The sequence below is a fragment of the Anas platyrhynchos genome, chromosome 5 (assembly GCF_047663525.1).
Source record: "Anas platyrhynchos isolate ZD024472 breed Pekin duck chromosome 5, IASCAAS_PekinDuck_T2T, whole genome shotgun sequence".
Classification (NCBI taxonomy): Eukaryota; Metazoa; Chordata; class Aves; order Anseriformes; family Anatidae; genus Anas; species Anas platyrhynchos.
Genome location: NC_092591.1, coordinates 47,987,301 through 48,014,807, shown reverse-complemented (window position 1 = coordinate 48,014,807; position 27,507 = coordinate 47,987,301). Strand labels below are relative to the sequence as shown.

The 27,507-nt window shown below is 45.1% G+C and overlaps 1 protein-coding gene and 1 long non-coding RNA gene across 8 annotated transcripts in view; both read right to left on the bottom strand.

The window, feature by feature from the left end:
- Positions 1-21,246, bottom strand: part of ANO1 (anoctamin 1) — a 77,759-nt gene extending 56,513 nt beyond the window's left edge. For 4 of the 6 annotated variants that reach the window (XM_027457954.3, XM_072038983.1, XM_072038984.1 and 1 more), the window contains exon 1: positions 21,091-21,246. Coding sequence is in view for 2 of the 6 variants with exons in the window: in XM_027457950.3 (XP_027313751.1) it covers positions 20,650-20,707 (58 nt within the window). In the remaining 4 variants the exon portion in view is untranslated. Of the gene's footprint in view, positions 1-20,649; positions 20,877-21,090 lie in introns of those variants that run through there. The other 2 variants (XM_027457950.3, XM_027457952.3) reach the window with 2 other exon arrangements.
- Positions 21,247-22,988: 1,742 nt separating this feature from the next.
- On the bottom strand, positions 22,989-27,020 carry LOC106018079 (uncharacterized). 2 transcript variants are annotated; one of them, XR_001191949.5, is made up of 4 exons: positions 26,671-27,020; positions 26,201-26,310; positions 24,625-24,728; positions 22,989-23,403 (listed from the first exon to the last, which is right to left on the bottom strand). It is a non-coding gene; the product is annotated as an uncharacterized lncRNA (long non-coding RNA). The 2 variants fall into 2 exon arrangements; XR_011809778.1 differs by having other exon boundaries at positions 22,989-24,728; positions 26,671-27,017.
- Positions 27,021-27,507: the final 487 nt, after the last annotated feature.

Genomic DNA, 27,507 nt, shown 5'->3' with positions numbered 1-27,507 from the left:
TACTTGCTTGTTTGACAGATAGGGGCATATCTTGCTAATCTTGAAGATTTTTAGTACTTGTATCCCGTTTGGCTTCTCTCCTTATGCCTGTTTATTTTGGAAATTTGTGGTGTAATTCCCAGAAGTTTGGATGGTATATCGCTTACCCACTTCAATAAACAATCTGGAGTACTGTTTAAATATGGAAATGCTTCACAGCAGCACAACCAAAGTGAAGGTATGCCTTAGGAAAATGGGGGGGGGGGGGGTTGGGGGGAGGGAGGGGAGAGAGAGAGAGGGAAGGAGATGTTCTCATGCAGATACCCATTTGTATGTAATTAATCCAGCCACATCAAACAGTTGTAAAATTTACAAATTGCAAAATATTGATTCAATTCAGCAAATAAAAATTTCCATCTAGCAATGACCTCTTAAAACTCTGCCCTTCGGAGCAGAGCCCTGTTGCTTCATCAGGAAATGAATGGGTCCAAACTAGGCACGCTGGTAGCGTCCAGGTCCATTGTGACACTGCATTTCTTAAACTTTTCAGAGTGCATGAAATACAACCACTTATGAGATAAGCTATACATGATCAAGCAGTTCTTCATTTTTCTAAATCTGATCTCCTGCCTAACCTCCTATAAGGAACACCTACTCTCAGAAACTGAACTTAGTGTTCACAACACGGATGTGTGATTCCCCCTACTGAAACAAGTGAGGTTTATTAGCTGTGAATCCTCTGAGTCTTTATACTGCAGCCTTATGATGTTCAACTCCAAAAACCAATTCAGATTTTTCTTGCTCAGTCTCTAGAAAATCTCATCTGCTACATCAGCTCCTTTCTCATCTACCAGGAGACAACCTTCCAAACCTATTTGTCTTTGTAAACCAAGCAGGGATTGGTTTTACCACAAGAGCAACTTCAGGTTGCTGGATGGCTTGAGACTCCTCATGATAGTGTAAGACTGCTGACACAATACTCCTCTGCTCCCACAGCCACCTCTGTATTGTTCTTGGGAGACAATGGTGAGAACATCTGGTGGTCACAGGAGTGCTCTCAGAATAGAATAGCATGTATTCAAACACTGTCAAAACAACCCACGGCTAACACTTTGTGATCAAACTGCACATCCACTGCCTGGTCACCCAGCACCCAAAAGCAACAGGACTTAGTTTCAGTGAACACCCACAAAAATATCTTTCCTGTGACTAATTCCTTTACAAATCCATCAGGGTTCTCAGGACAGTGGTATGTGGATTCTGCTCAACCACAGGCTGTTCCTAATCTTCTCCAGGGGTATCACATGGAAGCTCTGTCTATCACTGCAGATACTTTGGGACTCCTTCCTTATAAGTTAGTAAATCACAGCACAACTAATCCTTCTGTGAGGCACAGCTCAGAAAAAAAGGCAAATGACAATTTGCACTGTATTGAACGAAATATTTCTGTTAAAGATGAAAAAGCAACAGCAGTGTTCCTCTGGGATACTGCTTGCAGCTCTCATCACCCCTATTCCAGAAACACAAATTCAAATTCAAATGAATGCAAAAATGACTGAGGAGGTTGTGGCAGTGATGGAGGGAGAAGCTTGTCTTTGCAGACGATGATGAAAGAAGTTGGATATTTTAAGCTAGAAAACTATCTAGATGGATTCCATGCATCACCCTCATTTCCCTCCCCCTTCCCCCCAGATGGTCAGGCAGCCAAAGAGAAATGAAGAACAAATAAAGTACACGTATGGCTACAGTAATGTTTAAAACACTCAAAGATGGTCCAGAGATGAGGTTCTGAATCACAAACATGCATGAGGTTCAAGTCAGAGCAATGGAGGCAAAAAAAAAAAAAAAAAAAAAATCAAACTATTTTTATAATGGTACTTGAGAAATTTATGAATGGGATTCTGTGATGTGGTTGCCCGAAATAGCAAAGATTTGGACATGATGACCTAGGAGTTCCTGAAGTAGCTGGCATGCAGGCCGTCATGTGTGCACAGAGGGTTTCCCACTGCTTCCTTTCCCCTTCTGTAACATGGACTTTTCCCTACAAGTTCCAAACAAATGTCAGCATTAACATACAGCACCTCAGAATAGGACAAGAATAATGAATATTCCCCAACATACAACAATTCTACCTAGAAAACCCAATGGAAGTTTGTGCAACCAGTGGCAAATGCTGCTCTTGCACTATTGTCTTTTGAGATGTATTTTATTGTTGTTGTTTGTTGTTGTTTTTTGTTTGTTTTTTAATTTTTGCTGCTCTTCTCTCAGCTTTAGGCTGTATGATCCACACTTTTTTCACAAAAAGATGCCCCAAACTGTGTACATTACTCCAGCTGATGCTTTTCCATCCCTCAGAAGAATTATATCATCTCTTGCCTACATCATTCAATCTCCTCCCCCATAAAAATAAAAAAATAAATGTGGATTTATATTTGGTTTGTGACTCCTAAACCTTTTTCTGAGGAACTGCTAGTTAATCTGCTAATTATTCCTACCCAGATGGAATAGTTTGCACTTGTCTGGTTCTCAGCCCAACCCATGGGAGGAATATAAGCAACAAGAAGTCTGTAATTTAACAATGTAAAGTGTAAGGCTGCTAGTACCAGATCCAAAACTCCACATTCACATAACACAAAATGTAGAATTGTAAAATACACTCACATCAGGTCTTTCAAAGAGATTTTTTTATTATTTTTTTTTTTCTGGGCAGTACGATATCAGCAGGCTTTAGTGCAGATCTTTTACTAACTGTCCTGCTACAGTCAGCCTAATTTTGACATAAAAGAATAGAGCTACTGTTAGCTCTTATTTGGGTGCTTTGCTGAATTTGATAGAAGCGCAAACCACATGTGCACATGTTCAAATAAAATTGCACCAGTACTTTGTGTGACTTGATAGTACATAGATTCAACATCTAAAATCATGGAAGCAGGGCAAAAGTTCATTTTTGACATAGTAAAACTTAGCTTCGTAGATACTGGATGATATTCTTCTCTGTAAACATGACAGCACATCTGATACAAGATAAGAAAGAGAACTTACAGTGACACATAGGCTAATTATACTGAAAAACAGTCAGCACTCCAGAACAGATAATAATGAGAAATGAATACTGAAGGAAATTTCGATGTACTTCTTAGATAACTGTGGTACTTTAAAACTGGATTCAGTTCAAACATTTAAAACATCTCAGTCCGAGATCTACATTTCAGATTGAGAATGTGTTGATGCACAACCAGATTTTAAAATAAATACATGGTGGAGCAGAACACAAACACACATTAAATAAAAAAAAGCCCTCTTCAGTTAGGACTCCCCCTGTTCAAACAGCTTTAAAACCACTTGCACTTCGAGTAAGCACACTCCAAATGCAAAACTCTGCAGAAGTCATCCTTAACCGTTCAGTTTGCAGCATGGATCGGCTGAGATGCGTGTTGATTCAGTGCAATTTGTGTCATGGGTGCAACCCAGATGAGACTGCTGGTTCCTGCTCTGTCCACTTGACCACAAGGCCTTCCTTATACAAAAGCTGAAAGTAAGTAAAATTAAGGACAAAGCACACCTAGCCTCATCAAGGAAAACACAAACCTGGACATGTTTAAGCAGACCATTTGCCTTGCTGAAGCTACATGAAGACCTCTCAGACTGGAGAGTTGTGGTTCTTTAACAACTAACTTGTAGGACCAAGCTGAAAAAGCGTTCCCAAAGCATCCATGTTCCAGTAACAGCAAAGGTGAGGAACACCACAACACAAAAGGACAGAAATTCGGAGTCATGCGAGCTACTTTAAACATATTCTGTAAATGTAAGTTATTATACTCCCATCTAGCAACTAAATTATTCTTTAACACCCTTCACCAGAACGTCACCTTTGACTTAACTAAAAAGATATAGTAAGTTTTTCTAAGACAACAACTGAGTTAAATAAGTGAGCACAAAAGCCATCTGCAAGAAAGGATTTAATTACACTGCTGAGCAGAGACCAAGTGGACACGTAACTGCCCGAGGGACAAGCACAGGACGTGAGCAGACCCATCCTTCTGAAAGGCACCGCTCACGTGCCCTGCGTTACATACGTGCTCCACAAACTGCAGCTTGTAAAAGTGAAGCAAATTAACCAGCGGTGCTCTTTAATGTAGCCAACCTTAAGGACATTTGAAACGAGGGCACAGGGTGGAGTGTCAAAGAGGAGATAGGGCACTCTCAGTTGCAAGCACGCATGGGCTTACTGCCACCAAAACGTCCCCACACATTTCCATCATGTTATTCTCGAAACAGCTGCTGCACACCACTGCTGCCCAAGTGTTTTATTACATGGAGCGACCATTGCGAGCCCGCTGCTACTTCTGCTTCACATGGAGGCACCTGCACCCTCCAGCTTTCTCCTGGAGAAGGGGTGTGTTTGTGCAAGTGCAAGGATTGGCACTGACACTGGAATACTCAAGTCACATCACAGGTCCAGCCTCTCAGCCTCAACTGCAGGATGTAGATGGTGGCAATTGCATGCAGCGCAGGTCTATGTGAAGCCCTTTCCTGGCACAGGGACATCTTCCTGACTGCTGGGGCCCATCCCTTGACCTCGGTGAAGCCTTTCTGCCAATCTGCATGCACAAAGTTTCTGAAGCCACCCAAACAAGTGGCACATGAAATTTGAACACATACCACCACAAACATTGGTTTAACATGCCCTTGCCTTAAGAGGCAAAGGAATCAGCTCTCATATTCCTTTTCAGGGTGCAACAGCAGCTGGTACCAAGGAAAACAGAGGTGGAAATACTTTTCTAAAGCCCTTTCCAAAACATTTGCATCCACATCCTGGATGACAGAACATGTTCACACGCTATGTGACGCAGGGAGCAGAAGAAGGATTTCTCATTTCAGGACCAGTCAGGAGTCAAACACTTTCCAGTGAAGGGGCAGCTGGTGTTTCCTTCTATTACCTGCTTTCACTCAACTTCAGTCAATGGAAAACACTAACAGGAGGGTTCACAAAATCCTACAGTTTATAACTCTTATTGTCCAAATTCATTATCTCAGTGTGTAAATCTGGTGAGACAACATGCATCTTCCTCTCTTCCCTAACAAATAATTCTTGGATCCCCTGCTGCAGACTCCCAGGCAGCAAGCCCTGCTCACAGGGGAGTTTGAAAAAATAAAATAAAATAAAAAATCAGGGCACCTCCTATGTTTATAATTATAGCTTTAATAACATTCCACCCTCTTTCTAATTTTTCTTTCAGGCTCCCCTTTTAGGCCCGTTCTCAGTGACAGCCTCTCACAGACATTTCCAAACTGTAACACATGCTTTGGTGACTATCAGTTACACTTGCTGCAGACAGGTCTTTACTTGACTTTTTCCCTCCACTAGAAAAATAAAAGCGAACAGTCGACAAGTTTTCCCTCATAAAGCACTGTAAAGTGAGTTTCAGTGATGACCTTCTCCTCGCTGCTTTTGGAAAGGTTTAGTACAGCAGCAGGTTTTAGATGCTCACGTAGCATGATCCACCTTTTGGATGGGGGTAACTGAACTACAGGAGGCTATTAGAGAAGACACTACAGAGAGCTGTGAAACAAAAAGAAGGGGTAGAAATGAAGACAACAGACAAGACACCTGTCTCCCCATGTTGGTGAAGCTGTAAAACATCAATAGGCTCAAATGGAGAGCACTTGTTCAAGCTAGAAGGCCTTTGCAGCCTTCCTGGTTCATTTGAACTACCTTAAATAACAAATGAGCTTTCTGCAATTACCCATTACACACCTATCTGTTTACTTTTGTCCCAACTTTTTGGTTGGGTTTAAGTTTTACATGTGTCTAGCAAGGAATGACGGGATAGTTCTTTTAAACTGTAAGAATATTATGTAAGTTAGTGTCAAAAGCAATAATGCCACCAAGCTCGAGGACAGGAGAAGGCTGCACGTCCCAGAGCCAGAAACAATCAATTGCTTCTGCAAGAGGATCATGGAATGGTTTGTGTTGGAAGGGACCTTTAAGGTCATCTAGACCAACAAGGATGGTGAGAACAGAGTATAATCTCTGCAGAGCTGTGAGAGGCAAATCCACCGGGGCTGGCCATGTGGCCCTGATGAGCAGAGGCTGGTGTGAGCCCTGCTTCTCAAGCCACAAAGGGAACCAAGACACTTGATTAATATACTGGCTCAGAAACACTACAGTTACAACCGTTATGGCCCAAGTTCATCATCTGGGGACCTCCAGCCTGCAGGAACACGTCAGTTTCTGCACCCTTCAAATTCAGTGAGTATTAATTAACTACCTGCAGTGCCATGGATGCATAACACATCAGTCTGTGTAAGACGGGAACCTAGAAGAGACAGAGTAGTATCATCCACATTTACCCACTTCAAAACCTTTAAAAAAAAAAAACAAAGAAACAAAACCCTTCTTCCCAGGTGCAGCCTCTCTGGATGGCCCTTACATTCCTGTGTTGGTCCCCAGAGGACTCTTAGGTTTCTTCTGGTCCTGAGTGCTCGATCCAAGCAGGGCAGTGAGCTGCTGCTGCAGCACAGCTGCCTGGCCGTGCCTCTGACTCACTGCCCCCCGGGCGCCCTGCGGCCGTGGGAAGCGATGGACGAGGGCACCCAGCGCCCCTTGGGGTGCTCCGTGCGTGGGGCTGGAGTAGCCCCACATAGGCAGATGGCAACGTGCTGGCTGCACTCAGTTTGAATGTTTAAGTCTCCTTTTCACAAGCACCCTTCAGATAATCTATGTTTTTAAGCATCCGGTCCACCGTGGAACAACCGCTCAGTTTGGGACCCAGCTGAGCCGAGACAAAACCGCTCAGGGATGGCTTGGGGCTCACAGGAGCATGAGGGCTGCAGCTGGCCCCAGCAGCACAGCTCTGCAGAGGGGTGTTCACCCCCACACTCACCTGGCCGAAGAAGGAAAGAGAAAGGACAAGAAAAGGAAAACCTTTATGTGAACCTCAGGAACAGGTCAGGAATGTCATCTCTCTCCTGCAGATAGAGATTGTACAGCCTCTGAGCTCACAGAGCCAGGGTGGGGTGTTTTTTTTGTTGTTTAGTGTGCATGTGTGTTTTAATGAAAAAGGAAAAATATCCAGAGGAAAGAAAAAGAAAGAGAACAGACACAAAATTAAACAATCTACCTTAAAATAAACTCTGCGGTATTATCTGTCTCTTGTCAAAAGTTATTAGGGAATAAAAGTGACAGACTGTCTCCTAAGATACATCCCATGTCCAAGTGACATACCTAAAACTTGTCAGAGATTTCCCTCTGTTGATGTGTCTGCTTATCCTTAGTGCCCACACTTGTTACACTGCTTATGTTCTTGTATGGTGGAAGCACTTGATTTATTTGTTGAAGGGAAAATAACACTTTTTTTCCCACCTAATTTTATTCTTTTGATGCTGCAGGTTTTTGTTCCTCACATAAAACAGAAAAGCCCTCGACTAAAACCAGACTCCACATAATTATTTTTCCTTAAAAATAGAGTCAATAAAACTAGCAGATGCAAACAAAAATGGAACCAATCTATCAAATAATTGTAAACTGGACTTCCTTCACTGCACATTCTTCACATTAAAAAATTACTACTGGTCAATATTAAAACCAGACAAATTACATGGTGCTTTGGTGAAAGAGGGGATAAAACAACCCATGTGGACAAGTTACAGGAATGGATAAACAAGATCTTGCCTCAGTCCAGACAGCAAATAGCTTTTGGGAGCTTCGTGTCTGCTCCTCATCCCTCACGGAATGTTGCAAGTAGGGTCTCTGTATAACATATCAAATCAAAACCGAAAATTCAGACCTGGCCAACTTTGAGGGTTGTTTGAAAACTGGACTTCAACCACAGCTTTGATGTGGTTGTGGAATGGGTACATTCCCATGAAGTTTTAATTCTCATTAAAGCTGCAAAAGGGTGGCACAAGGATGCTTCAGGAGGAAGGATCTGCTGTGAGGGCAATATGGAAAGGGTTTTCTATGCGATGCCCATACATTGTATAAACAAAAACATTCAAAGAGATGAAAAAAATACATGCATTTGAAGAGCTGTATTTTTTTTTGTTAGAAGAGACTTTACTTGAAAATTAAAAAAAAGTAAATAAAGCGAGCTACAGCCATTGGACAGATGGGACCAAACCAAACCGCATAGCTTTTGCCCATACAAACAAGAATAGCATGCAACACGCAACATCACCATGATCTTATCTTCATTTCTTCTCAAGAAGGCCCACCACCAGACCCTGCAGCCCTGTGCCATCAGAGGACCACAGAAGGACACCCTTCACTACTGATGGAGGATAATTCCCATGTCCATGCACAGCTCCCAAGTCCCCAGCAGACAAATGCCGGGGACAGTACAGCTCTAGCAGGTCTGCCTACAGCCCACTTCATGCTCCCCATTACACGTAGGTTTTTGAATGCAAACAGAAATAAAACGTAAGGATAGATGGAAGGAGAGTTGAGACTGGAAGAAACCACGTGAAGTGTGAGCAAGGCTGAGCAACCGCAAGGTGAGCATGAGAAACCTGTCTACACCACATCAGCTTCTGTTTAAGTTAATGCAACTCAAGTGCTGCAAAGGTAACCAGGCAAAAGCCACATGCTTCTTACCCACTGCTGTAACAGACCCATAGCCTAGGACACCCTGCCTTCCTCAACAGCTCCTCAGAGTACCCAAGCACCAAAACATTGCTTCATGGGACCATGCCGTCCAGCTTCACATCTGGTATGGAGTCAACCAGAAGAGAAAAGTGTCTTCAGATTACGAAGAAAAACCTCCAGCATCCTCCAAGGTAGCACAGAACTCAGTTCATGGCTAGAAAAAAAAACTCTGTGCTCATGGAGAATTTCAGCTTTTAATATGGTTTAGATTAAAATCCTATCTGCCTCCATGACTTTGATGAAATTTTTGTTTTCTGCGTCAAGGCTGAAACCGTCAAACTAAAACAAAGAACTTGACACGTACAGTCTCCAATACGCAAACAACCGATTGTTTCCATAGAAAATTAGAGAACAGAGAAGCTGAAGTAACTCTAAAAAAATGAATCCCTAATTTTGTAATAAAGGCCACATGGTCTGCTCCACTGAGTGCAGAACTTGAGAAGCATTACCGCTTAGTTTTAACCAAATCTCACTATTGATTTTGCCCGTGGCTACGTAGTTTTTCTCCATCTCAGGACATGTTCCTGGGTCACAGTGAATGGGAACTGCAGGGCTCCCCTCCTTACTTGATGGAATGGATGGGGAATTAATTATTGAACACTTAATCAGATCGAACAGTGAAGGAACTTGCTCCAAAGCAGGAGATCATGAGAAACACCAAATGAAAACAATGCCATTGCCTGAACTTTTGTGGTTGAACTTGAATCTCTTATCTGTACTCACTGAAACAATTTTGGTCTGGGTTGCACGCACACTTTTGTGCTCAAAAAAAGAAATCTAATAGAAAACCTAAAGCAGAAACCTAATGGAAATGTCACGTTAAAGTTAGATATTACAAAAAACACCTTTTGTGAGATTTTATCACCATTACATCAGACTCCAGATTCTATCCTAATCTGGTAACAAACCAGTAATCTCAACCACATCTTACAAATACCACAAATCCAAACTTGACCTGGCCTCCAGAGGCCAACATTATGAGCAAAAAGTCACGGAAGAATAACACTGGCATAGAAAGTTCACACAAGGAAGAGTGCTTGCAAGGGCTTTGGATGTGAACTGAAAACCCATTTAGTTAAGAATATTTTATTGTGGAAAAGGATGTGGAAACACAAAATAAATTAAAATGATAAAGAGACCTGAATAGAAAATCTGTGGTTATAAATGGAACAGTTGCTGTAAGCAGATAGTTCTGTACATCCACATCTGTTCCAGTTCAAAGCAGTTCATGTGAACCAGGGGAAGAAACTATTTTTTCTTTTAGTTCCACTGCAACAAACCTATCTGCATTCAGCCCAGGGCAGAGAGTAGGGAGAGAGAGAAACCACCATCAGTGCACTGGCTGAACCCAAGTTTCAACAAGACAGAGCAGTCCCTGACATCTCTTCTTGCCTTTCCCCACTTTCCCCATATTAAAACACTTTTAGAGGAGAGCAGCAGCATTTGCAAATACTTACAGCAATTAAAGTTGTTTGTTTTTGCTAAAGCCGAGGCATCTGTAGCTTAACAAAAGCTCTGTTTTTGTTTCTCTACTCATAGATAGTTTCTGTTTCACAACTGTCCCTTCTGGGGCCACTTTGATGATAACGTGGGAAAAGCAGGCTGAACAGCCAAACAGGGAAATAAATATATAAAAATAACGAGACTGCTCCAGAACTCATTCAGGTTCCAGAGGAGTTCAAATTTCCTGCCTGTGGATATCTGAAACACTTTCCTTACCCAGTTCAGTCTCCATTTCTGTGACCTCTTTTCTCCCCCTTTGGAATCTTAAAAATAAAAAGAGTAAAAAGGAAAGCAGCTGGGAAAAGGATGTAGTGCAAAGCAGTAAGAAGAGCAACGGTATCAAACCTGTTAAAAGCTGAAGTTAGCTCCCCACGTTAGTCCAACAGCAATACCAAACTCAAGAGGAGGGCCCCTCCTCTGCAATTATCTAGCTATGAGAAATCATTATTTTCCTCCTTCAATTACTAAATGACAGCCTCTGCGCACCCTTCACACAGTGCCTGAGACTTAAATGACTTTTCTTTAAAAAATAAAAAAAATAAATTGGTTGTTCACACAGAGGTTGAAATAGTCCCTGAATTTATTTTCCACCTGCAAAATGCGAAAGATTCCCGCAAGTGAGTCTGTACAAAACTCTTGCTGCTGACAGAGTGCGTGCTCAAGCCAGTCAATACAGAGTAATTGCTGGACTGGAATCAATTGCAAGCTCCCAAGAACTGCTTCGACTGGATTTTACTTTAAAGATTTACTGCCATAACAAGTGAGATACTGCACTCCACAACTACCCCTCCTCCTTTCCAAAATGAAGATGAACAGCAAAGCCCCTAAGGCCTAGAGCAGAGCTCACGAGAAGCTCCCTGAGAGGCAAGGGGCCCTGTGCTTCACTGTGCTCAACCTTTGAAGATCTCCCATGTCTTTCTTCAGCTAAGTAATTATTAAAATCCCTTAGAGAGATGACTGAATGAAGAGGCAGGACCGTATGATAAAATATTGCTACTGGTTGGTGGAGAAAACACCATGCAGAGTGGCAAGCACAATGCAGATTTCCCTCAAAAATCCAGGGGCACGGATGCCATCAGGACATGCAGGAGGGTCTTTCAGTTGCCTGCTTTCCACCAAAACCAGGGCTATTTGTATGCTTAAGTGCTTCACTGGATGAGGGCCAGAGGGCACAGCAAATTGCAGGATATAGTCCCTATGAACTATTCTGAGAAAACATACTGAAGAGAAAGAGAAAAGGAAAAGCTTTCATTAATTTCTATTATAAAGACAACAAAGATTTTGTTTTGGAAACGAGTTTTGCTGTTTTAACTGGAAGTTTGTTAACAAGATGCTACAAGGAGAAAGTTTAGAAAATAAATTAATTCATCTGCCATTTAGAAACTATTAGCTTTAAAAGGCTCAGATTTGATTTCTATGTCCCTGGTATGATAACCAGGATGTTTAAAATCTAAACTAAAATCTATTTCTGCTTCCATTGGTAATCAGTATGTGGGTTTTGTTATTATCCAACTACTCAGTTATATTGCCAGATAAACTTAAATTGCTCATATTTAATTAATAATACTGTAACTGCGGCACACAACAGACAGGCTATTACGGCCATGTAAGAATGCCACCAATGTGCATGATTTCTCTGGCCACTAATGACCTTAGACTCTTAGTCATTCATTCTTGAAGGAAAGCTCTAGACTCTATGTTTAAAAATTAAATTATTTTATCTAGGCTGACATTCAGCAGCCCCCTGCAGAACAAACAGCTGAGTGACCAAGCACGGCCCGACAGACTAAAATCCAGTTCTTAGCACAGGAGCACCCAGGACAATCTGATCCCATTTGATCCAGGCAGACACACACTGCTCCATTTCTCCCACTCCCACCCACACAACGCACATGGCTGTGTCCTGGGCAAGCATTATTTCTCTTAGATGAGTCCATTTCAAGTGAACTAAAATGACTATTCTTGTTTTTTGCTACCTGCCAAACCCCTAAATTCAACATACTCTTTCCTGGCATATAACAAAAGTTACGCCACAGCAAATGAAAGTGATGAGAAAGAAGGCAAAGGGCTCTCCCGAAGGCTCACTGAAGGTTACGGAGTCCTTTAAGATCAGTGGGTAAAGAAATACTCTGCACTTCTAAAGGACATACAAAAGTGCTAGGACAGGGTGTCTGCGTGCAGCCTTTGCCTCTCAGCCTGGCTTCCCTACCATGTGAGCTAAAGGAGGACATGCTGAACATCCTCCCTCACAATTGTTCAGAAACAGGATCTGTTCCTATTCTGAGAGCCCAAATGTACTCTTGTGTCTTGGGGCACGCGGAATGAAATATTTCTACAAAGTGACTGAATTTGAAATACCAGCCTACGGTAGTTGTCCTTGTAGTTGAGGTATGTCCTCATAATGTACCTGAAGCTGTTCTCTCTGGCCTTTTAGCCAGTCTCAGCTATCTGCCAAAGGGGTTATTGGCAGCAATTGTAAAGAGAAATGTACACTTCAAACACTTCAAAATAACACTTCAAATCCATGCCCCCACCAGTGTCAATGCTAAACCCTGGCAGACTGTTCACTTGTGGACTCAAGGAGCTGACAAACACAACCCTGCTCTGATCCCCATATCCCTAGAAACTTGTGACCTTGCAAAAGTGTACTCTGGACTCAGTACTGACAGAATCACAGAATGGTTTGGGCTGGACGGGACCCAAAAGGTGATCCAGCTCCAACCCCCCTGCCATGGCCAGGGACACCTTCCAATAGACCAGGCTGCTCAGAACCCCTGTCTTCTTATGAAACACTTTGGTTTAACTCAGAGGAACTGCAAACATGGATCCAGGGGGAAGCTTGCTGTTTTCTGAAGCTTTGTGTCCTTTTAATTAACAGTTAAGATAGATGCACAGAAAGCTATTGCAATATCCCACATAACAGTTCCCAGAGAAGCTTTCATGTTCAGCAAGCAGTCCCACAGCGACTCCAAGGGCAGCAGTGGGTGAAGCTAGATAAGCATGGTTACTGAGAAGAGAAGGGAAGGAAGCAAAACTACCCATAAGAAGCAATACAGACATACAAAACACACAAAAATGCGTGTATTGGCAAGATCAGAAAAGATATATGGGGGGGAGGGGAAGGGGAGAGCAGGGGAGTGAAGGAGGGTAAATGTTCTTTTCTACTACATAGAAGGTCAAATGTTGCATCTCAGTATGCTGCATGGACTTTGAGTAGAGCTAAACTGAATGTATTTAATCATTTGAAATGAAAATGAACAATTACTAGATTCACATTCTCTGTACAACCAGTCATTCTGATAAAAGAGAACAGAAGTGGAATATTTTGATGTTCACCCTGCATTATTCTGCCTGATAGCAAGTGCACTTCTTGCACAGGACACCAAGTCAGTCCTACTAGCCATACCTACACACTGCAGTACGTGTATTCACACAACTTCAAGACAGCACAGATTGAAGTTGTCCTGTATACCTCACAATGTGTCTTTAACATTTAACATGTATTTAACATACAGATGTGCTGCTTTGCAACAAAAAGAGGCACAACCAAACTACGTTCTGGGAAGGAAGATGATGCTCAGCATGTTTTATATACAGTAGTGTTCATGTATATATGTAGTGAGATACTGCAATTTCTCACAAGTAAACAAAATTACTGTGTTATGTTACTATAGCACAGAGCGGCCTTCAGTTTTAGTAGGCAATCACCACAGAAAGGAGATCATTTCCCAAAAACCCCAATAACATTAATTGATTTTCAGATCTGTTTGATGAAAATGTATGATTTGTTTGGGGCACGGTATCAGCAGCATGATGAATTGAATACATGCCCTGGGAGACTAAATGTAAAGTATGTTGCTCAAGCTGATTAAGTGACAAATAACCATCGGTTTGGATGCCGGCCTGATTGACAGCAGGGGCAGTGCTGGGGGAATAAACTGGAGTCTCACTCGGGTTTTATTGCTTCAGGCAGTGTCTCACCTCCCTGCTGCCGGCTTCCCGTGAGAGCCCCGCGGCATCAGCCTGGAGCCAGTCCGCTCTGTCCCCAGGCTGCAGCTGCAGCTCCTGCACCTGGCTGGGAACCTGGGAAACCCAGCCCCATGTCCTCATTTGTGTCGCAGGCTCATCTCTGTTTATACTCCTGTGAGCTGAAGAATGACGATGACTAGTAGCTATATAGATAAATAAAGTATATTAAGTCACAGGAAGTAAAAAGGGAAAACCATTAATTTATTTTTAGAAATCTGTTCTTGCCATTCATCAAAAAAAAGAACATTCAAAAGTATGCAGCAAGATACAAGCATCTGGATGAGGTTTGCTGACCACATACCAGTGTTCAGACTACACACAGAAAGACATTTTCCTTCTTTAGACCAGGCTCAGTGCCAGTGCCAGAGAACACAGGATACAGACAATCATGTAGTAGTTTCCACTAGCGAGCCTGGGGAATGGGCGCCTCCACCACACACATTACGGCTGCTCAGACATGGTCTGGTTCATCTTGTCCTTCCAATGGCTCCACAGCTGCTAATTCCCATTGGATACACCATGGTACCCTCTGGTACATCCCATACTACTATACCCATGCCATCCATCAACAGCATTAAACACAAGGGAATAGGTCTTGAGCCTTGGGCCAGTTTCTCCATAGAAGTAAACCATGCCAATGCTACACAAAAACAAATATATGATTTAATGTGGAGCTGGATGCTTGACTCCAAAAAACCTAGCAGCAAATGCAGTACGCCCACACAACCCTTCTTTATCCTCCTATTGCTGGGTTGCCAAAATAGCATGCATACATCAGTAGAAAACCTTTTCAAGACAATAGTGCGGCAAAACAGCAAGATGAATTTAATGGTATTTGCATAAAAGCTTCCATCTTTTGCAGTCTGCAGTAGATTTCTTCTGGGCAATCATACCAGAAGCATAAAGTCATACCATATTTTGAATCCCTGCCTGCCAAAATCCGGGAAGAATCACAAAGCACACTCATTGACATATCTTGCGGTACATCGCCAGCCAAGATGCTATACTACAAATGAGCAGACATAAATAACAGCACAGGTTTTTTTTCTTTGATTGTTAACACTGCACTGGACCCCTTTCTGCCACTTTTTTTACACCAAAGAGTAAAAAGCTAAAATTTTGAGTGATGCTTCCTTCACCCCAGAACTTCCACCTTGGCTCCTGTTACTCTTCTTTAGAGCAACCACCAAACTCCCGAACTCCCACAGCATCATGTTTCAAAAGAAGAATTCTCAAGCGAGCTCAGAAGACTCAGTGTTCATGACTTTCACCTCCAGGATGTTGCTGAAGTCAGTAACTGCTCACTTTTCCTATTTACTTTTTCAAAATGCATCCTGAATGTGCACTGGAAACATAATTCAATTGCCCTTTTTTTTTTTTTTTTTTTTTTTTTTTTTTTTTTTTTTTTTTTTTTTTTTTTTTTAATAACTGAGTGTTGTAAAACGTGTTTTTCTCTCCCTGGACAGTTTTCCATGGTGAACCTTCCTTATCAACACACGGATGCCTACTGCATATTCCAAGTTTGTTCTGCAAGCAGGACATCAGCTGACGTCAATGAAGATGTACAAGAGGCAACAAATATTTGCAATGTGTTTAGAAAACAAAGTTCTTTCTCCTCTGTATACTCATCAAGTTTCCCCCTAAGCAGGATACAAATAGCAGGTGAGGTGAGACAGCAGGACCAGGAACCAGAAGCATAGAACTTGTAACCACTGATGCCAAGATATAAGTTAAATAGTTTATAACATGTAAAAAGAGCAGTTAATGCCTGTAAAGTACTTAACCTTTTCATAACAGATTCCATATTTTTAAACTCCCTCAGAACACTTACAATCATGAATAAAAAGTCATAGGTGCATGCCAGTTCACCAAAAAAGAGGTTACGTCTTCTGGACTGCAGTCGGAGAGGACAAATTCAGTGATTAAGTATATTATTAATATTCCTCTCATAGGAGAAAGAACGCACAAACAGGCTCTAGCACAGACGCAGAGCTGCCAAGAACAAATCAGGTATGCAGATAAGACAAGCAGGCAAAGATACTGCAAGGAGATGGCATGGGATCTAGCGGTACTGCTATCTTTTCATCGGGTCAAGTCTGGAAATAGTTTTTGTAGTGTCTGGAAGAACGGACTGCCAGGAGAAGGCTCCGAGAGAGGAACTGGGGGAGCTGGAAGAAGAGGGAAAACAGCGGCACATGGGGCAGCAGGGGGGGCAGCGCAGCTTTGAGGACAAGCCACCACAGGCAGCAAAGCGAGTTGGCGTGGCAGAGAAGGACATGGGGTGAGCAAGGAGCAGGGATGCCGTCGGAGATACAGCTCAGCTGTCCTCGGATAGCGGCTGGAGGAAGGCGAGGGGGCACGGGGACGGGCTTGCCTCCCACCGGGATGCGGCACTGCTCTCAGAAGTAGAGGGGCGAGGGATAGGAAACCAAAGGCTAAGCCAAATAAATACAAATCTGCTTCCCTTGGCAGCACGCAGGCTGGGGGCTGTGACTAATGCAGCTCAGCGCGGGCAGATTTGCTTCCTGCGCCTGCAGGGCAGGTCAGCAGTCTCTAACAGGCCTGCGTGGGCCATAAATTACCTCATGGTGACAACCGAGGCACCGCTGCCTTTTTGCTCTTCAAAGTACTGTAAAAAAGCTGCACACCACCACTGACATCACCCCGCTCCGTGACTTCGATCTAGCAGCTGGCACGGGGTGACTTTGCACCGCTGAGCCTAGCGGTGTGAGGGGTCCCACCACGGCATGCAGGCTGCCCGGTCCCCAAAGCTGCTCACTTGTGCTGCCACTCCTGGGGGTCGACTCTACCTGCGAGGGAGCTGTGAGCCCTGCTGTAATGTGAAGCCTCGCAGCAAATGTGGGTGAGGTTGGGAAGGCAAATAATCCCTTACCAGCACCCTCCGTTCCCATAGGAGTTGCTCTGTGACCTCTGAAAGCAAGCAGAACTATTTCACCCCTAACTGGGCTCATGTACTAAAACACTATGGCATATGCAGAGGTACTTTATCAGAATCAGCGATCCCAAGAAATAAGAAAAGAAGAGGTGGCTTCTGTTCATGGAGCTCACCAGGCTGATGGTTCACCAGTACAGTGACCGAACTACGTGAAGTGAAGCGCTCCAGACTCCCAGTGCCATGCCAAAGGATGGGGCTGGGTGCTTTGAGCAGCCTCTTCTCTGAAGCCTCTCAGTGCCTGCCCAGATCTCCTCACCCCACTGCAGCACACGGAGCTCAGCCCTTTGACGGCATGATAAACGCATGGACAGGAGCCTCAGTATCAGGAGCAGGGTGCTGAGCCCCCTGCAAAGGCTCTCTGGAGCCCTCCCCGTGAAGCTGTGTGGCATGGGACAGCCGGGTATTTAGTGCTGCCTCCTGGACCAGGCGGGGGCCAGAGGGTGGCTTGCTGGGGACCCAACTGTGAAAGATGCCAAGTGTACCCCAGTGGGTGCTGCACATCCCCACTAACACTAAAACAGGGGGCAGAGATGAACAAGTTCAGCACCCCTCAGCTTTTCACACAGTAAAGTCCCGAAATCTGTCCTGTCCACCAGTCCCCTTTGCTCTTCCCTCTCCCCAAAGTGATGCTAATTTAAAGCAAACCGGATTTTCCAACCACAGCACGTCCCCAAGCATTTCCTTTTCTCAAAATCACCAAAAGCCAAAGGGTACAATTAAAGTCAAAAGGGACATTTTTCCCTCCTCAATGCCAATAAACACTGTTACTTCCCAGGGTCACCCTCCTGCCTTCTGTTTTGGCACCCTACTTTGGCACCACGCTGCACATCCCAACCACACAAGCGTGACCTCCCCAGCGCCTGCACTCATCCACAGAAATTAATAAGTTATTAGTACAAATTAAAATATTAAGTTAATGATGTGCGTGACTGCGAGTTACAGAGCTGGAAAAGAAGTCCTAATTAAATCAATACGGTTATTAGTCCCTTGTCATCTCTGATTAATTATTAGCTTAATATGCTTCATCATTTTCACTGGTAATGGAAATAGCTGCAGTGCTACCACGGGAAGCTGGGCGATGCATAGGAGAAGCTATGGAGCTGTGCTGGAAGTCCCTGCTCAGGGGTGACGTCTCACGAATTAAAAAAGAGGAAAACGCTTCACTTTTTGGGACAATAGCATGACTACATCAAAAATCCCATTGTTTTTCAAAGGGGTCAAGTGTTCACTCAGGAAATTTTTAACTGCTGAAATGCAGGGAGCGAAGATGTGCCTGCTGATGCCACGCTGCGTTGTGAGCACCAGTCCCAGTGCCTCCGCACCCTCCCTGCTATGTCCCAGGCTATGTCCGTGGCCCTTCCAGCAGCCAGTATGTCGGTACCTTTCCCCAGCCCACCCCAATTTTGACCCTGTCCCCTTCATCATCACACATACTCCCTGACCCAGGATGTGAGGAAGGAACTAGCATCAAATAAGCTGGGAGACATCAACAGTGATGTCTGGGTCTATAGGGCAGGGATGTAGACAAGCACACCTGCCCTTTCATGCCACCAATAGAGCCAAAAATAACGTACCAAGGTTACTGTGGCCAATTATTGCTAGCGAAATGCAAAACAGTGTTTTGGCTGTAGCTAACTCCAAGTATTTATCTGCAGAAAGGGGGCTACGGACTCCCCTTCACCTTCCTCTCTTCTGTCACCCTCCCACTGACTCCAGCTTTTCCCCAGCTCCTCATTCCATCAGGTTTCCTCAGCTGTCTGCAGCAGGGCTTTCTGAGTATAACGACCATGTAAAAACATCAAGGATGGGTGTCCACATGCCTCTCCAGCAATACATGCAAAATTTGCCCAAGAACTAGTTGGGGCTAATTGATTGTGCTGCAATGCATGGATCCATTATGTAATTAGACAGGAGTTTCATCTTATAAATGGCTTTTACAAACAAGCTTTTTTGGATAAGTTATCAACAGAAAAACAAATACACGCTTCCGAGAACAAAACTGCTCCTTGAACTTACTAACGAAGCTGGTACACAGTGTTTGTGCTGCTAATAGGTGATTCAGTAAATTAAATAGAGAATTTCACTGCAAACCATTCTGTAAAGTTTCTCGCAGATAAAACGTCACTCCAACAACTTCTCAGGACTCCTGTCCTATCGCCGTGATTGCCTCATGATAAATTGCCACCTGCCCCATGAGTAATGGTAGAGCTTTCTAGTGCCATTTCTATCTTTCAGCCCTCTTGCTGATACCTCCCTTAATGTACTGCGATAACACCTCAGCACCTTGGGCTTTCCCGGCTCTCAGTTTCAGAATCTACCCTATGGTCAGCTTTGAAGAGTTCAAACTCCTTAATTTAACTAATAAGTTAACATGGGACAGGCAGTGGCAGTCAGAAACCCCATCCCCGGTACAGAGATACAAAACCCAGCTGTTTCATGTCAGACATTAAAGAAATAGTTCTCTTTTCATTTTGAGCACTCTGGCTACCCTATGGTTTGATGAGTGTACAGCATTTCTTTTAGAAGTGGGCTGAAGTCCAGTTAAATATTTGGCCATTTAATGAGTAGACTCTAGGATAACGGTTTTCATGGGAATCCAAAAAAGAGGGAGTAAAGAAAAGGGCTCCCCGTGCTATTCTTAGCTGCAAATAGTTAGATTTGGAATTTTGATTGTAAAGCATGGAATTTATAAATGGTGCCATGCTAAATTTACTTCATTTGTATACAATTCAGCTGGATAATCAAGTGTGTTACAGCATGTTCCTGGTTAGCATCTCAGTTCTAGTTTTATAGTCTCTAAACTAGTAGAAAAATGTGTTCAGTAAATAGCGCTTGTAAAAATCTGTGTTCCAATGCACGTGAAGATTTTATATACACAGTCCGTGTGCATGAAGATTTTATATAAATGCATATGTGGGTGCACATGCATGCACGCAGACACCGAGCTGTGATTTATTTCTAGAGGGAAGCCAAGGAAATTCCCACCCCCTACCATTTAAACGATCTGCTCTTTGGCTCTAAACATTCTGTAACTTCTCAGCCAAGGAATGTATTTTCCCTTTCCAATATATATAATTTATTTTGCTGCACACATTAGTTAATGATAGAGATACACGATTTAGCCAGTTCTGTAAAAACATTACTGACAACCTGAGACAGACCCGTTTCAGTTGGTTAAGACCTTTCTTTGCCGGTCTTCCGCGGCACAGTGTGAATTAAGAGCAATCATCAAATCGAGGATTTATCTCATCTACTTCGCATCCCAGCAGTTTTTCATAATTAGACTGGCATCCCGGGGCCAGATGAGCTTTTAATTGCTACATGAATGTAGGTAAAGGGGACTTTATGCTGTTCTACGCTTTCGGGGGTCGGGGCGGGGAGACAGCTATCTTACTTCCCTGCTACTTGGCTGAGGTTACTCCGGGATTTGTAACCCCCGCTCCCCTCCGAAGGGCTGTCGAGAGATGGGCAGCGGGGCGTCCCGTTCCCCACGGCCCCCCGGGTTCCCTACACCCCGTCCCCGCCGCGGACTTACGTGGTCCCCAGGGCGCGGCGGCCGGCAGCCTGCGCAGGTGGATCTCATCCTTATCCATCGCCCGCCGAGCCCCGCAGCCCAGCTGCCGCTTGGTACCAAACTCAACTTCCCAGGCTCCCTCCTCTTCTTCTTCCTCCTCCTCCTCCCTCTATTTTTTTTTCCCCCCTTTCCTCCCCCCTCCCTCTCTTTTTTTGCGGGCAGGGCTCGCTCCCCCGCCGAGCGGCACCGCAGGGCGCAGCGCCCCCCGGCCGCCTTTAAATACGGGCGGCGGGAGCGCGGCGCGGCCCTCCGCGGGGTGGGAGCGGCGGGGAGGGAGCCGGCCGGCCCTCCAGCCGGCCCTCCAGCCCTCCGGCCGGCCTCCAGCCCTCCGGCACCCCGCCTCACACCGCCGCCGCCGCTCTGCTGCCTCCCCGCTCCGCCCGCGCAGGGCTCCGCGCCTACCTGCGGAGCGGCCGCCGCTGCCGCCCTGACCTTGGGCACCGGGCGCCGGAGCGACGGCGGCAGCTGCTGGCGGTGCTGCCGGTGCCGGTCGTGCTCCTGCTGCTCCTGCTCCTGCTGCTGCTGCTGCTGCTGCGGCCGGGCGGGGGCAGCGCGGCCGCCAAAGGTCAGCGCGCCCCGGGCGCGGCGCTGGGGGAGTCCCCGGGGCTGAGCCCCGCGCCCCTGCGCTGCCTGAAGCGGAGCTGGGTACTCCCACCCCGGCCCCTTTCTTACCGTGGTAAAAGCTCGTGCGCTTTGCTGTTAGGAAAAAAAAAGTGTGGGGGGGAATGTATGGCTCGGTGTCCTGCCAAAGAGATGCCGTCATTTGGGGCTGCCGCGCTGACAGGTCTCCCCCCGCCCAAGGCACAGCTGGGTCTCTCCCCAGCTCGCTCCCGCGCCCCTTCCCACTGCCCCACGTGTGGTGCCATTCACCTCCGTCTGTCCGTGCTCATACAGCCGCACGGGACGCGTTTCCCGGGGGGACAGCACCTGCTGGCAGCATCCAGCTGCCTCCCCTCCCCAGACCCAGCGTGCAAGGGGTGTTGGGAATATCATGGTATGCACCAGCAAACTTGGGACCTCACAAAATACCATCTTCCTACTCTTCATTTATTTATTTACTTATTTATTTTTAAGTGCGGGGTGTAGAATAGCTGCCACTCACTTTTTACACCTCTGGCTGGATAGCCACGGGATTTGCACAAGACCAGGAAAAATCCCAGATCCCAGACTTCTTCATCTCCCAGGGCACAAACCCCTTGGCATCTATCAGCGCTGTGCTCCCGCTCGCTGAGGCAGCCCCAGAAGGGACACGGCTGAGCCACATCTTGCTGGTGGTTCTCTGAGCCAGGCTACAAGAGAGCTGTGCTGGCCTGTGGGGCCGAGCAATCTCTTCTTGCCTTCCTGGGAAAGGAGCCCCTGGGGGGCTGCACAAGGCACAACCGGGACTGGACACAGGTCCTGCTCAGGCTGCAGTCCTTGATCCACTCTCTACTCTCCTTTGTTACCCAAAACGTAGCAGGTTGCAGCTCCAGTATCTCCATGGGACTGCATTTTTCAAGTTGTGAAATAATCTTTCCTGGGAATGTTGGAGATTTGACATGACAGGTAGAAAACACGCTGAGATAAACACATAAACAAGGGAATTTACACATATAGATTTATTCTTCATGGGCTATAATCCCCAGAGGCTCTGAAGCCAAGCCAGGATGCTTTTAGTCTAGATTTCACATCTTTTTACTCCTTCTTAACTTTTGTGCTTTTTTGAGAAAGTATGGATTTAGACTATTTTTAAAATGCGCTTTACTCATTTTATTATTAGCAGAAGAGCAGATGAGTGAATCGTGTTGTATGAAGCCTCACTTACTGGCTTGCTTAACTGGAGATCAAAGGCATTTGAGAGAGTGCTCTTTTTCCTTTGCTTACAATTAATTTATTTTGGACGGAGATTTGCAGCAGAACCAAATGTGGGCACAAGCCCAACATATATATTTGTCTTATGAACGTGAAACACAAAGAAAGCTGGAAACAATACTGGATTCCACCATCCTATCTCCCAATGATCCCAGGCTCTGTCAGCAGCCACTGGCTACAGCTGGGCTAGGAACCCAGCCTGGACACACACCTCAGGGCCGGCACAGCAGGCTTCGGTCATGGAGCCTGCATCCTCATCAGAAAGTGGCCTTTTCTTCCCACCACTCTCCACTGCAAGCCCAGCCAAAGGCAGGCCACCTGATCAATGACCTCATTTAGTAACAGGGTGTAGGGAGCATTTCAGAAATTAAATTTATACTTCAGCCACATGCATGGAGGAAAAAAAAAAAAAAAGCAGTAGACCTAACACTACTGCCTCACTCCAGGTGTTTATGTGTTAATGATCATTTGCTGTCTAAAAAGCATCCTGAAAATCAAAACACAGTGATTGCCAGCCCTTAGTTTAGAAGGTCCTGGGCTGGTCTGGCACAGATTTGCATGGAAATGGACAACCTCCATGTGTTGCAGAGGCTGCGCCACAGCCAGCCGTACTACCAGGCAGGAGAATTTTCCTTCCCACTCCCATGGAAAAGCTCAAGCAGGTCCTTTGAATGCTTTGGAGAAGCCCATGGCTGGACATGCTGTAAGGAGAAAGGGGAAGCCTCCTTGGATGGAGGCTGCCCAATGTCCATTCCTCCAGATGTCCACACACCGTGTCATGGACCTGCCACGAATCCCTGGGCTCCTCCCTGTGCAGCGCAGGGGTGTCGGCATTGGACTGACATCAGTTGGACCACTCCTTCACTGGAGGTGACAATCGAACAGTGGGACCACTCAGACCGTGTGCGAGAGCAGAGGAAACACGATTTGTCTTCTCAAGAGCCCCATGAGCTAAAATAGGCTGCTGGGCTGATAGGAGACAGAGGCTCCAGCTACAGTTTTCTTCCTTAGCGTGTGATAAACCCATTGTGCCATCTCAACACATACTTGTGAGAAGGATGGCAAAGAGACGGAGGATCTACTTGTCTATGCAGTAAAACAAAAATTCTTTCTTAACAATTAGGAAGGAGACAGTGCTACTTGGCACCCACACCTATAGTAAGTGCATTTGCTGGAAATATTTATAGTTTGCTCCTGCAGAATGTACTGTGTACCTTCATAACAATAATAATTCAGTTCTCACCTCCTGTGATCCGGAGACAAGCAAAGGCTCCGGGTGCTTGTTCACTGGAGAAATGCTTGTGCGTAACACCAGCCCTGCCGGCCCAAATGGCAGCCCACCAGCCCCTCTCTGCCTCCGAACTATTTTTGTGTACTCTTACACCTTTGCGGGGCGCGCAGTGAAGGCAGGGAAATGCTCCAGCTCTCCTTTCGGCTGGAGCACCCGGAGATAAGAGCCCACATCCCTGGCAGCCGCCTGAAACGGCGCGAGCACAATCACATGATGGTGGAAAAAGCTCCTGCACCAGCGTACCCTTGCCCCTTGCCTTTTGCACCCTACACAGCATGATCCCTGCCCGTCATCCACACGTACAAGAGAAAAAAACACGTTAATGGACGTGCTGTGGGTGTGGTAGAGAATGAGGTTCTGGAGAGCCCTAAAATCACAGGCAAGGCGGAAAAGGGGGAACGATGAGTCATACTATAAAAGCTAAGGCATACCCAGAGAAATTAGCAGGTGGCAAGGTTAAGACAATCAGGAGGTAGTATTTTTTCCATCTAACATATTGAGTGCATAGTGTTATTACATAAATTATTCAATAACATTAAATACAGCAAAACTATGGATGCCAAGCATTGTGAGATTTTCATGCAGTACAAGTGTGGCCAGAAGCATAGCTTTTTTTTTTTTTTCTCTTTTCTAAAGGATGTGAAACATGCATGAAAAATAGGTTCAGTGGTGTCTACTGTACAAAGCAGTCTGGATATAATTTTCAGCTGTGTAAGCTCTTAAGCCCCTGGTTGTTGGAAAGGCATTTGTGGGGAAGGATGTTCTGTTTCTTATCTCCTTTCCGTGCTACTTACCATTGACAGACACCGGGTCCTGGGCTGGATGGACCTCGGATCTGACAGAGTATGGCAAGTCTCTTGTCTATATAACGCTTTGCCTTTATATAGAGCTCATGTACCTAAAACACAAATAATTTGTTATGATCTCATTTAAGTCAGACATAGTTGTGTTGGAATTAAGCAAATACTGCTAAACCATTATTTTATCAATGCCTCAATCTTCCTAGTGCTTCTGTACATGCTTATATTAAATGTTATATTCAATACTCCCAGCTTTTTGTTTTGTTTTAACATTTTGCCAAAGGTGAGCGAGAACAGTATTACGGTTTGTAAGTGGTAATATCTAGTATGCCAAATGTATGGTCAAATCTGAATGCAGTTACAGGACTGAATTAAACAATGTGTCTGTAGCAGAAGTCATCCACTACGTCATAGCTTTTTGCCTATGCCAACAGCAGAAGCACATTCAGGGTCCCCACATGTTCCCTAAGTCAAGAATATACATTTGGGATGACCGATTCCTGCAATTTTAAACAATATAAGCAAAATGAAAAATTAATTTCTTCTGTACAAGAGCAGAAAAAACTTCTAGACAAAACACCCTGCTTCTGCATGTGAGAACTACTCCCTTTGCCATTTCCCCATGAAACGCTTTCACTAGTTGCTCTTAGCCATTATGGATACACGCAGGGTTTTCCCATTAATGCTGCTGGAGTTTCCAAGTGTCATTTTACAAAAGTTTGAGGAACCTCCCACTGCTTCCCTCTGCAATTTACAGTTGGAGGCAACACCACCCAAGATCCTGGCCAGGACTTTGAAATTAAATTAGAAGATGCTGTAAACCGTGTTCACAGAAACAGCAAGGGAAAAGATTTGATTCAGACCATGTGAGTCACAGTCGGTCTCAAATTCTCCCCTTGCTACTGATGGAAGGAAATTATGACAGCTGTGGCACTATCCCAGCTGCACTGCCCGAAGGGGTGGGGAAGTGAAGCAGAGCCCACTCCATTTTCTTTAACCCTTTGTCTTTGGGTTCAGTCCGTCTCTATCCCAAGAGAGATTCAAATGGACTCAAGCTATTCCTGATCTGAGTTTTCCTGGTTCATTTTTATGAGATCTCCATCATCTGTTTTAAGCTTCCGGGGAATCTAGTGCTGTACTTATAATGATCCTTGCATCAGTTTCTCATCTCCATCCCTTTCTCTGTAGCACAAGTCCATCGATCCATAGCCATTTGCAATAGACATGAAAATGTACATTCCCTTCTCTTTGATCTCTGTGGCTAACAGTTAACAGCAGCTATTGATTACCTTCTTGAACTGAAGCTTGAAGTAACTGATATAGGAAGATTAAGAAGAATTTTCATGGATCTTTCTTGTTTTCCTTTTTGTGGTGTACAGTCCAAAGCAAAAGAATCAGCCTAAAATGTTTTTGTGCAATCTGCAGTTGCGTGCTATGACCTGCCTCAATATCTTTGGTCTTAAGCAACGAAGTTTAAAAAAAAAAAAGGTAGAAAATTGCTTCCTAGAAGTGAGTCTCATAGCTTAACTGCCATTTGAATCATACAGAGGAAGAAGGGTGACATATTTACCTGTGACTCGACAGGTCACTCTACATTTATAGGAGCCAGCATCTCCCTTGACATGCATTTAGTATTTGTGATCCACTCCAACTTCTGTGAGCCTGCCACAGTTGTACCATCTGTAGAGGAAGCAGCAAAGTTTTTTTTTTCTTTTGAGATACAATGAGACACTTAACACTAGAAGACCATAGCTCCTGTGTTATTCAAGACATCTACAGGGCAGAGAAGCAGTAGAAGTAGTACCCTGCATAGGCTGATGGCCCACTACAAGGCACATTTTTGACATTATGTCATTATGTTATAACAATGAGAGCTCAGAGATCTGATAATGCTTCCAGAAGGACCTGCTGCTGCTTCCAGCCCCTCCTCACAGCCACCTGCCCTCCCAGGGCTCCTCTCACAACTCCATGAGGCACTTACTCCCTGGAGGAACAGCGATTGCCCCTATAGTCCTGGTATCTGTGCCCCCCAGCACTCACCTCCCAGGCAGCCAGGAGCCCAGACCAACTTCCCCTTCCTGCAGCCAGCCCAGGTGCCACAGGAGAAGCAGCCAGAAGCCTCCTTGTTCCCTGCTGATATCCTTCCTATGGCTCCTATCTCCCTGCAGAACAGGGCTGCCCCTCTCTACCCAGCTGCTTCCACAGCTGGGAGGATGCTGGGGCCTCAGTTAGCTCTGCCCCAGTTGCTGCCATTGCTGCGTACCTGATCCCATCACAAGAGTGTTTTATGCTGTGGCAACTGGTAATTTAAGACCATTATTTTACAGCAATACTTCACAAAAAGTAGTAGGTTAGGACTTGCGTGAATGAGTTAAGAGCCATTATAACAGTACCAGGTCATATACAACATTTGGATAACATTATCACAGAATCACAGAGTTTCTAGGTTGGAAAAGACCTCAAGATCATCGAGTCCAACCTCTGACCTAACACTAACAGTCCCCACTAAACCATATCCCTAAGCTCTACATCTAAACGTCTTTTAAAGACTTCCAGGGATGGTGACTCCACCACTTCCCTGGGCAGCCTGTTCCAATGCCTCACAACCCTTTCAGTAAAGAAGCTCTTCCTAAAATCCAACCTAAAACTCCCCTGGCGCAACTTTAGCCCATTCCCCCTCGTCCTGTCAGCAGGCACGTGGGAGAACAGGCCAACCCCCACCTCACTACAGCTTCCTTTAAGGTACCTGTAGAGAGCAATAAGGTTGCCCATGAGCCTCCTCTTCTCCAGGCTGAACAATCCCAGCTCCCTCAGCTGCTCCTCGTAGGACTTGTTTTCCAGGCCCCTCACCAGCTTCATCGCCCTTCTCTGGACTCG